This window comes from Dendroctonus ponderosae, unplaced genomic scaffold (assembly GCF_020466585.1).
Source record: "Dendroctonus ponderosae isolate FM_Combo_2020 unplaced genomic scaffold, Dpon_F_20191213v2 Dpon_F_20191213_11, whole genome shotgun sequence".
NCBI classification, from domain to species: domain Eukaryota; kingdom Metazoa; phylum Arthropoda; class Insecta; order Coleoptera; family Curculionidae; genus Dendroctonus; species Dendroctonus ponderosae.
The window spans coordinates 7,198,741-7,209,483 of NW_026017213.1; the positions used below are offsets into that span (position 1 = coordinate 7,198,741).

Sequence of the window (10,743 nt, forward strand, 5' to 3'; positions counted from 1 at the left end):
CCTTTTAAGCATCTGAAGTTGTAAAAAGCTGCAGCTCTTGAATGGTTGAAAATATTCAATCAGGCGTCATGACTTTGTCGAAGCCTGTCGAACAGGGAGATGGACTTTCTAAAATGGCAAACTTACATTGAAATTGTATGCTGACACAAAAACCACCTGTTGAAACGACTTTTGCATAAAATGTTTGTCGTAAATTGTCTATAAAGTTTTGGCTTCAACGTGAGCGCTAGATCGTGAAAATCGGACCAAGAGCAGACAAGTTGTCGCTGCAAGTCCAAAAACCCCATCTTTTGAGACCACCCTGTAAATACGGTAGGGAGTCGAAGAACGCAAAAATGGCTTTGAGCTATTTGGTTTATGTTCCAACTTTTGGCGTTAAGATGCAAAAATTTATGCCAAACTTCCGAAATTTGGCATTTTTTTATTTGACACCCTGTAGAAATACTGTCTGCAGCGCTTATTTTTTTATCAAAACATTGTCTAAGAGAAGAAAAATGGGGCTCAATAACGCTTCAAACATAAACCAAATCGTCCCAAGCCATCAGAATATCTCCGGTTGCAAAGTGATGGCAAAATGTGTAACATTGATTTTGTTGGGCAGTTTAGCAGGAAAAAGTCAGAAGTTACTCACGTTGAAAATCCCCAAATCTCAGCAACGGTCGCACAAATCGCATTCATGCTAAGGACCTTTTTGAATGCAGATGTCCTCAGCTGTGTTTGGGTGCAAAAATTTCCCGAATCGGACTAGAGCTTCGCCCTTTTTTAGACATCTGAATTTCCTATTTTCGAAGACGTGGGAGCTAAAATATGAAAACGTCTAAAACGGTTTCGAAACTGTTCAAAGCTGTCGAAACCTAAAAAATGTCCATAATAAATTGGAAGTTTTTGCTAGAGCTGCTCGAGAACTCTCGTTTCCTCAGGTTGGGTTGTAAATTTCAAACTTCTGAAGAAATTGAAACGAAATTTACAACCTCCCTGGGCCATCGACCTTCCAGCAACCGATGTCTTAAAAACGCTTAAATATCTGAATAATCATTAGGCGCTTTTCAATGGAAATTTTCAAAGGTCTCGATGAATCCTTCAAACGTCTCGAATGAAGAAGCCAAATTTGAAGAAATTAACCACAATTTCAAAAGGTGGAAAAACATTTTTCTGCAGAAATAGTCCCTGATCAAAATAATGCAGAAAGTCTGCTGGATTCCATAAAGAATCGTTCATATGAAAATTCCCTGTAAACTGATTTAAGCCAAGGTAAAAACCGGATATTATTGGGCAACATGAACTTTACCTAGGAAGAAATCTGTCTTGTTCATTACCAGCCAGCTAATCAGTAGCTGCATGGGCTGACAATGAATGGAAAACACAATCGATTTAAAATTGAGTTTGTAATTCTAATGGCAATTAGTGCGTCGTTCGCTGCCACTGGCTTCCGAAAGGTCAAACTTGAAATAAAGACTTCAAGTGTGTTGGAACTTGTCGAAAAGCGGGTCATTGTATGGTAAGTGGGGGCCTCCCCGTTTAACATAAATTCAGAATCCTGCTGGTTTCGTTCAGTGGAGGGATTGGGGAAGCCAAAGGACAGAAAATAGACGAGGTTAAATATAAAAAGTAACACTTTAATTAAATCGTTCATATAAAATCTGTATATATATATATATATAATATATGCCTTAAAAGATACTAATTAGGCACTATGTAATGGCAAAAAAATAACATCTATTGACGTGAAAACGTGTGCTCCTCATTCTTTTGACTAGACAACAATGTGAGTGCAGCCCGGCCGGAGCGCAGCTCCGGCGGCCTGCAGATCATGAAGAAACCATCGAAAATATATTAGTAAATCTACCTATAACTAACTGTACAGCACTCGCACGCTCAATTTGTACAACGAATTTAGTCAGTCAGTCTTCTGTAAAGGCACTAGTGATTGGGGCAAAATACTGTGTAGGGAGAACAACAGGAACCAGATTCAGGAAATGCAGGCCAATCGGGGGGCTAGTAGCCCTTGTCCAGGCCAGGCCCAGCCCCGCTGCAGCCTCCCTCGGAGTGCTTGGTGAGGAGCGACATCCGCGAGAAGGTTTTGCTGCATCGGGGGCAGGAGTACTTTTTCACGTCCGAGTGGGTTTGCAGGTGCGCCCTCAGGTTGGACCTGTCGGCGAACGCCCGGTTGCAGTACGTGCAGGAGAAGGGCTTTTCGCCAGTGTGGGTGCGGATGTGGCCCTGCAGCAGCCACGGCCTGGAAAAGGCCTTGCCGCAGATGGTGCACTTGCAGGGCAGCGTGTGCGTTCTGATGTGCATCTTGAGCGCTCCCAACGAGTTGTACACTTTGTGGCAGTAGGTGCAGTTGGAGGTTTTCTTCGGCTCGGTGCCCACAGCGCAATGGAACTGTCGATGTTTGGTCAGTCCGGAAAAGGTCGAGTAGCTCTTCCCGCAATCTGGACAGTGGTGTCGGATTCCGGCGCGCTGCCTCTTTTCCGACAAATCCTCCACCTGTTGAGGCGAGGGCGAGTTGTTGGAGCTGTTGGGGCTCAACGAGCTCTGGTCCACGCTGGAGTAGACGGTGGGGCGCAAGGCCAGAGGCTGCACAGGCATCTGGTGCGGAGGCGACAGCGAGCTGTCGCTGTAGGGCGAGCCTGGGGGCACGTACATGTGGCTCTCATAGTAGGGGTAGGCGAGCGGGTAGTAAACACTGCGGTGCCAAGTCTGGGGCGCGTACTCCGGACTGAAGGGCGTGTAGCCAGGGGGCGCAAACCGCGGCTCCACCTTGATCGGCTGCTGGTAACTCACAAAACTCGGCTCAGGCGACAGCCTGGACTCCGGCGGAGGACTACGCAGACTGCCAGTCCTGCTCAGATCCTCCGGCTTGGTCGACAGGTTCTCAGGCTCATCACTGATAAACACCACTGGGCGCTTCTTGAGCGGGCAGTTTTTCGCTAACCTCAACCCGGCTGAAGGCATGGCTTGTCTCTTCCAATCACTTTCTCACTAACAATAATCCAATAACACTACTCGGGACGGGACGGGGTCCTTCGATCGGCTACTCGCTCACTTCCAACCGCTCTGAACGACTAGTCGCTGAACTATGGGCAACAGCACTCAGAGTACCGTGGTTATTAACCGTGTCCCCACCACTAGCGGGTCCACGTGCCGCTGGGCCAATCACAGCCGGGCTGGCCGGTGGCGGCCAATCAGCAGCCGGGGCCCAGTGGAAGGGGCAAGCAGGTGTGCTGCTCCCAGTGAAAACAGTATTGTCTTCGGTCGGTGGATGGTGCCTGCTTGTTTTTTCCAGTTGACATGGTGCACCAGATTTCGCGCGGTTGCGTAATCTGGTTGCAAGGACTGGCGCAACTGGGCTTTGTCTTTGCGCGCTATTAAGACATTACTTCAAACTGATAACGTATCGAAATGTGTGTTGTGGCTGTCGCTAATGTCGGCCCACGGCTTCGGACACACTTTTTCCAATCTCCCTTGGCCAGTTTATGCATTTTAGGGGCCACATGAAGTTGGGACTAAAGCGGAACCTAGGTATATGTTAAGGTTGGTTTTACCCAAAAAGGTGGAAGCCACTCAAGTTTTCTCTCTCTGACTGATCATGTATGCAAAGAGGCAGGAAAAAACCTTTCCATTTAGCACCGTAATCCGGGATTAATACGAATCTTCCTTTTGATCCTAGCAAATCTTTTTGCTAATGTTCCGATTTATTCAGCTTTGAAGCAACTGCTAAGGAAAGTCCTTTTACAGAAGCTTCTACGTGATATATTTTGTACTGTTCTATTATATTTTGCTTTTTCACCATTGTCCACTATAGTTAGTACCTACGTACTATATGTTGAAGTATTTTCTTTTGTTTTTTTACTCGTTTTGTCCATCAAATTTGTGAATTTTTCCGCGTCAATAAAGCATATTTTGATTTGATTTTATTTGGGATTACGATTATAGTCGAGCCTCCCTGGCGATACGAAAAACAGTTTGAAACTGGCCAGTTCTTTAGGCCATATCTTGCCCATCAAAGGACAAATCCGAAAAATCCCAGAGGAAACCTTGCAAGTCCAACAAATAGCTCAGTTGGGATCGCAACCACATTGGCTTTTCCAGGCAAACAAGGAGTTTCAATTTTTTCACAAACTGTTTGTTGGGCATTTTGCCCTTAAAAACCTGAAGGAATCCATTCCCAAGAGGGTGATGGCTAAGTTGGTAAGTCGGTTTTTGGTTTTTGGAATTTCGGCTGACGCCGCCCCTGCCGCCGGGTCCCACGGCCGATTCGGCTGGACGTACCGGCGTTGTGTTGTCTTCGTCTGACACGTGCGGTAGGTGCTGAGAATCGAGCGCGCGTGTCGTGATTTGCGTGGCACTGGCGCAAGAGGGACGCTGGAAGCGCACAGGGCTGGACTTGGGACCAGGATTTTTCATGCACATTAATTAATTGGTGCCAATTTGGAAACTTTAATTTTTTATTTGTTTGATTTCTGGAGTTCTATGCAAACTTTAACAAGTTGTCAACAGTTTCTTACTCAAAACGAAAAAACCTTCAAAACAAGGTTTAAACTGGTGGAGTGGTAGGGAGGAATTTTCAGTTCCGACCTGCAAAATTTCAAGTTTTCCTTTGTGTCAGTGGCGGAGGAATCGATTGGTTTCAAATAGGCTACACAATGAAAAGTTGTGCTTTCGAGCGCTCTTTGAATGGGCAGTTTTTCAAAACTCTCTGCAGATGGACAAGGTGTAAACTGGTGGAATCGTAGATTGATATTTTCAGTTTCGACTGTCCAACTTAGGTTATCTAAAGTGCCTTAAATTGAGAAGTTCAAGTGTGAAAATATCAGTCTTCCCACCCGATTACCAGTAGGTATGATGGGCAAAACGGCCCAGCTGTTCCATCTCCCGATCCATAGCCGGGATTTGAACGTTGGCCGACTGCAAGGTGCAGATGTGTGCTGCCAAAGGTGCACTTTTACTCAAATCGCAGCGGCTCAACCCCTGACCCGTCGAGTACATTTCTGCACATGTCAACTTGGCCAGGTGTGAAGAGGGGCGCGATCGGGAGGAGGAGCCCCCCGCTCCTCGGTGATCTACCCCTTGTATAGGGGTGTTATTCGAACGTGTAACGGTCTTTTTTCCAATAAGGTGCAGCTGTCGCGCGACTATGAAGTAAACGCGTGCCGTCAGTGGATCTGGACCCAGTGGCAGCCCCATAGGGGTTTTCCAGTTAGATGGAGATTTAAGGAGAACTAAAAACCTCGACGATTCCAAAGGCTTTGAGCCTTTCAAGCCAATGGCTGCCTCAGAAAAGATGGAGCGGTTTGGAATTTTTTGGGTTTTTCAACACCTTGTATATGTCTCGAGAACAGTGGCGTGCGAATTTTTGCAAATCTAAATTCATATGCACCAGATGATAATCAAACACCTTGCGCTTGCAAGACGTTGCAAACACTCTGTACATGCCTAAATTGCCGAGTAGTGAACAGACGGTTTATAAACTTCTTAACAAATTGCACCTTAACAGCTTCTACAGGGTGTGAAATGAAACACTGCAAGTTGCAAATTTCTGAAACTTCCGCATGCTCCCAGTTCGATATAAAACGTTTTGTTTGCTTTCAAGATCAAATGTTTAAAGATGGACATCCTATCTTAAACAGGTTGCTCAATTTTTTATAAGGGGACTTCTGGGGCTCAGAGTGCAAAGCATTTCCGTTCTGAGATCGACTGAGACTGAACATCGAGAGCACCACTTTTAATGCAACCCTGTATGCTGAATTTTTGTCTTGAGTGGATTACGAAGTTTGGCCCAAGGGAAAGCTGACGTATCAAGTTCCGAAAACACTCCTGAATTAATCCTAAAACCCCGTTTGTAAGGGAATCTGCATTGTTTCAACTGATTTTCACTGCTCAAAGAATTCACTAAAACCGTGGAATTTTGCCCAATATACTGGGTGTTTGCGTTCCAAGAAAAGCTCAAATTACTCACCCAACCAACGTAGTTTTTGCGATGTTAAGGCCACTTCACACGTAAGATTAAAGACAATCATTAGCGTTAGACATTTTCACGGTCGGTTTGCTTTGGCCGGGACTTTTCATCTCCTTTAACGGGATTGGTGGATATTGATGGGCGCTGATTCGGCTTAATGTTTTCCGCGGTAGCGCCGACCATTACCGGCGATTTATTTTCCGAAGTGCTGGGAAAATCGGCCAGAATATTGTTCAGCATAATTATTGATAGCGGAACCGGTTGCAAGCTGGAGATCCCGGGAAAAGAGATTTCTCGCGCAAGTTTGAATGCCGCCAAGTGGAACCATAATGATAATTTATGGGGCCGGTTGATCGAACGGGCGAAAGTGAGTGCGGAACGTATTCAATTACATTCAATCAAAGTCATTTGTTGAAGTGCCCGAAACGGTACCTCCTGATTGAACGGCAAATGGTTGAAATGTTGCACTTTGCCTTGATTGCGGCTCCATTAATCACCGCGCGAGGTGGACAATTTTCGAAAAAGCCACGCAAAGCGCAAATTGATTTCGGAACGTCACAAGTTGCTGTCCAATTCCGATTGATTATTATTCAAATCATAAATCTAACGCAAACGTTGTGGCACATAATAAATTAAGTTGTGGTACCGGAGCCCCGAGTACCAACCACGAATATGGTAAATCTTAATTACGAGAAGTATTTAAGCCGGTACCGCGCCTCGGCTTTCCATCGGCAATAAAAACCGAAACTGGTACATGTTTTCAGCTGGGTACTAATTGGGAATTTTGCCGTCTTCCTCAAAACTAGCTGCTGCGACTGAAGACGACCAGAATGACCAATTATTTGCTGCTAAAGACCGCAAGTTCCCCTCAGCACGCTTAAGACATGTCGCGGCATCCGTTTGGGCGTATGGCGCTTACACGCCAAGCCAGTCCATTACTTATGCAAATTTTTTCGGTGAGAAGGCGTTCAAGATTATGCATATAACATTCGTGGAATTCGGCGCAATTATTATTCCTTCCGCACAAGTGGCATGTTATGGCGCGCGGTCTTGAACCAACAACCAGAACCCGGTTGACATTCACAGACTAAATCTATTCTAGATTTTTCAACAAGAGTGAGTCACAGAAGCAGTGCCTGAGTTCAGTTAGAATTCAGCTGGGRGTTTTTGGGAAAAACGCTCAAAAGTCCAACWTTYCTTTAAGTTGAGTGCTTGAAGCCAACTGATGCCTCMGCCACTTACACRAAGGAAAACTCGAAWTTTTTACKGCCGRAACAGAAAATSTCAACMTACAAMTSCACCTGGTTAAATCGGTTTTATCTTCAGAGGATTTTTGAAAAAATGGCCATTCAATAGAGCGCTCAAAAGCTCAACTTCACATTATGTATTCTATTCGAAACCCATCGACTCCTCCGCCACTGAGGCCAAGGAAAGCTGGAAATTTTGACAGTCGAAACTGAAAATATCAATCTACGATTCCACCAGTTTAAACCTTGTCMATCTGCAGAGAGTTTTTGAAAAACTGCCCATTCAAAGAGCGCTYGMAAGCTCAACTTTYCATTGTGTRGCCTATTTGAAACCAATCGATTCCTCSGCCACTGACGCAAAGGAAAACTTGAAATTTTGCAGGTCGGAACTGAAAATTCCACCCTACCACTCCACCAGTTTAAACCTTTTTTTGAAGGTTTTTTCCWTTTRAGTAAAYAACTGTTGACAACTTGTTAAAGTTTGCATMGAATTCCAGAAATCAAACAAATAAAAAATGAAAGTTTYCTGGTCCCAAGTCCAGCCCTGTGCGSTTCCAGAGTCACTCTGGAGCCAGTGCCACGCAAGTCASGACACGCGCGCTCGATTCTCAGCGCCTACCGCACGTGTCAGACAAAGACAACACAACGCCGGTACGTCCAGCCGAATGGGSCGTGGGCCCCGGCGGCAGGGGCGGCATYAGCCAAAATTCCAAAAATCAAAAACCGACTTACCAACTTAGTCATCACCYTCTTGGGAATGGATTCCTTCAGCCAGTAGACCGACCMGCGGCTCAAGTCCCTCTGTCTCTCAAGTYTCTCATATATATCAATCAACTTTAGACAAATTTGTTTGTGCATTGGCTCGCAATCGATTGAGAACAATCGCTTAATAATTAATTTCCAATATCCAAGTGGAAACCCGGTGCTCGGTTGTCTAGTTTTGCGAATGGACTGTTTTTTCGGTTTTCAGATCAGCAAGCTGATGTAGGTACTTTAACTATACGACACTAAGAAGCACCTGCATATTAACTAAGAACTGCTCAATTTCATTCACTTTGTCTGCGGAACTTTATCCATATTTTTGATAAGGTGCCAAATAAATGAAATTTTATGTTTTCCAACCTAGTTGTTTTTTTTCGCGAAAAATTTCCAATTTTCCGCTCTATTTATGGTCTCGAAAAGTCCCAATTATTACTCGATTTGTCGCTTTATTCCTTAGGATGTAAACGAGCTTCTAACTGCAAACCCGAACTCCCCCATACTCAAGACGGACTGAAGAGTTTTCACGACTCTGCACAGTTCTTCAACAGGTTAAGTTCAAGTTTAACTGACCTTCACACTTTTTCAACGTAAATCAATGTGAAAATAGGGTCTGTTTAAATATCTCCGAAACTCCAACGCAAGTTTCGAAAACTCTTGGAAATGGCCTGATGATGGTTGTAAATCGAAACTTATGTGGCACCTAAAATTTGCCACTTCTCCCCTACGAAAAATGCTACGTTCCTACTTTGCTAGATCCTGAAAGAAAACATTCCAAAAAATAGCCTGCAAAAACAACGGCCTAAATCAAGCACAATTTTTCAAATTTGCCAAAAGTTGCGATGTTGATTAAAAATCTTAACTTTGTTCACGTAAACAGAAGATTCAGTATAAACTGACTTCCTCGCTTCGCAGGTGATCGCGAAAATAACGGGTAAAGTTCGACCGGCAAAAACTACCCGGAAAACGAAACGTCGTTTTCTTCAATTCTTGCAAATTGCCTGATGATGACGGAAAATCGGAACGTTTTGCGCCGATAATACAGACTTAAGGTCGCTTTGGACTGGTTTTTGGGGAATTTTTATTTCTCGAATTGACAGAAGCACAGTGGAAATCAATTGAAGGCAATTCGCAGAAAAGTCGTTAACTCTGGTCCAGAGCCTATAGAAATCAAAGAAGCGGGTGTTTGCAGTCGGAGCCGGCAAAACAAAAATCGGCAGGCGCACGCCAAAACCCCACCTGCCCCAACAACAATGGCCTTTCGCTCTTATCCCATCATCCCCCGTGTGCAACCCTCGGGAAGGGCGAAAAGCGCCCTTACGTGCGGTTCGCTTAAGGGCCGGGACGTGGGAGAGCGCAGGCACGCGACCTGGATGACCGTTTGCACATCTGCACGTGCCATTGTTGGTGCATGCGGCCCTTTGGGGTTGCTTGCTGGCAATTCTCGCGCTAAACCATTCTTCGTTTAAATGTTTTTTATTAGTTTTCCTGGTGCCGTCGCTTGTTACATCATCCTCTGCACTTTCCCTTCCTTGATTTGTTATTGCATTTTGTTGCTGTTTTTGTGCATTCTGCTCTGATGATGTCCATGTTCTCTGCAGAGTTCAACTGGAGTTTTTTCCCCCAGTCGGCACCCGCCTGAACAATTGATCCGTAGGGCCCAAACAGTTTAAAAATGTCGAAAAACCCCCCACTGGTTCTCCAGTGGTGTCATTATTGACCGCGTTTGTTTTAATTATTGTTGTTGTTTTATCCGGCAGCAAAATCACCTTTCTCCGACACGCACGTGCGGGTGTGTTCCGCATTTTATCGGGTACCGATCTGGTTCGTTCCGCCGCGCCGGTACCAAATCGTACAAAATTTTTGGTTTCGGGCTAAATCCATAACTCGGACAAGGTTAAATTAATATCGCAGCCTGCTGGTTTTTTTCGGACTCCTGCTCTGATTGCTCAACGCCCACACCGATTAATAATTATCGTTATCGGGGCAATGCGGTGGGGAATTCGTTGCTCACGCGTCCCAAAGACCAGATGTGGCGGCCCTTAAAGACAGTTTCTTTATCGGGCTCCAGTCCCCCTTAAGCACACACTTGACTCACCCTCAAGACAATTTATTTCTCTAAAATTAGAGTGGCCATTATCTAAAAATAAGTGTGCATCCTCTCCCAAGTGGAGATTCCTTATCCGACAGCCATTTGTCACGTGCTCGCAAAAGGACAATTTTGAAAAATTCCTTAAAAAAAGGTTTTAGAGTTCACTGTCTTTAAATATTGCCAACTCATGAAGCACTGTGTCTCATGAGTGAGTGTCAAGAGTCATGAGTCTCAAGCACTGTGTCTTAAGACACTTGTGTGTCCATGTGCCGCGACACTTTGAACAACACTTAACATTTAATCTCGTTCAAGAGGGCATACTTCGTATTGGTATGGTTTCTGATCTTCTCGGCAGGGATTATTTACGTTATAAAGCCGCACGAACGAAAGTGCTCAACAGACTTGTCTACTGATTACTGATGATTTCTTATTTATCGGGGGTCAGTCCGAGTCTCTCGTCACTTAAACCGATGAAAAACATTGAACCCGCTATTTCTTCCTTCTTGTTTTTCAACATAAAAAAAGTGTGGGGCGCTGAGCCGTTGTGTCAATATGCTATATCGGTGTCGCTGTGCGAAAAATCCTTGAATTCAAGAAGTTTTAGATTTGCGTGGTTTTTTTTTGAGTTGCAAAATCCACTTGAACATGACGCTGCTTTCTTCGAAGTTTCTCAAGAACCATTC

General features: G+C 44.8%; 1 protein-coding gene across 1 annotated transcript; it reads right to left on the reverse strand.

The window, feature by feature from the left end:
- Positions 1 to 1,632: 1,632 nt before the first annotated feature.
- LOC109539158 (protein snail homolog Sna) lies at positions 1,633 to 3,079 on the reverse strand. The gene has a single exon (XM_019906768.2). The coding sequence runs from the start codon at positions 2,956 to 2,958 to the stop codon at positions 1,996 to 1,998; it is 963 nt and encodes a 320-aa protein (XP_019762327.1). The 5' UTR covers positions 2,959 to 3,079; the 3' UTR covers positions 1,633 to 1,995.
- Between the last annotated feature and the right edge of the window lie 7,664 nt (positions 3,080 to 10,743).

Excerpts from the sequence above, each read along its gene's own strand:
- LOC109539158 (XM_019906768.2), bottom strand. The coding sequence starts at position 2,958 with ATGCCTTCAGCCGGGTTGAGGTTAGCGAAAAACTGCCCGCTCAAGAAG.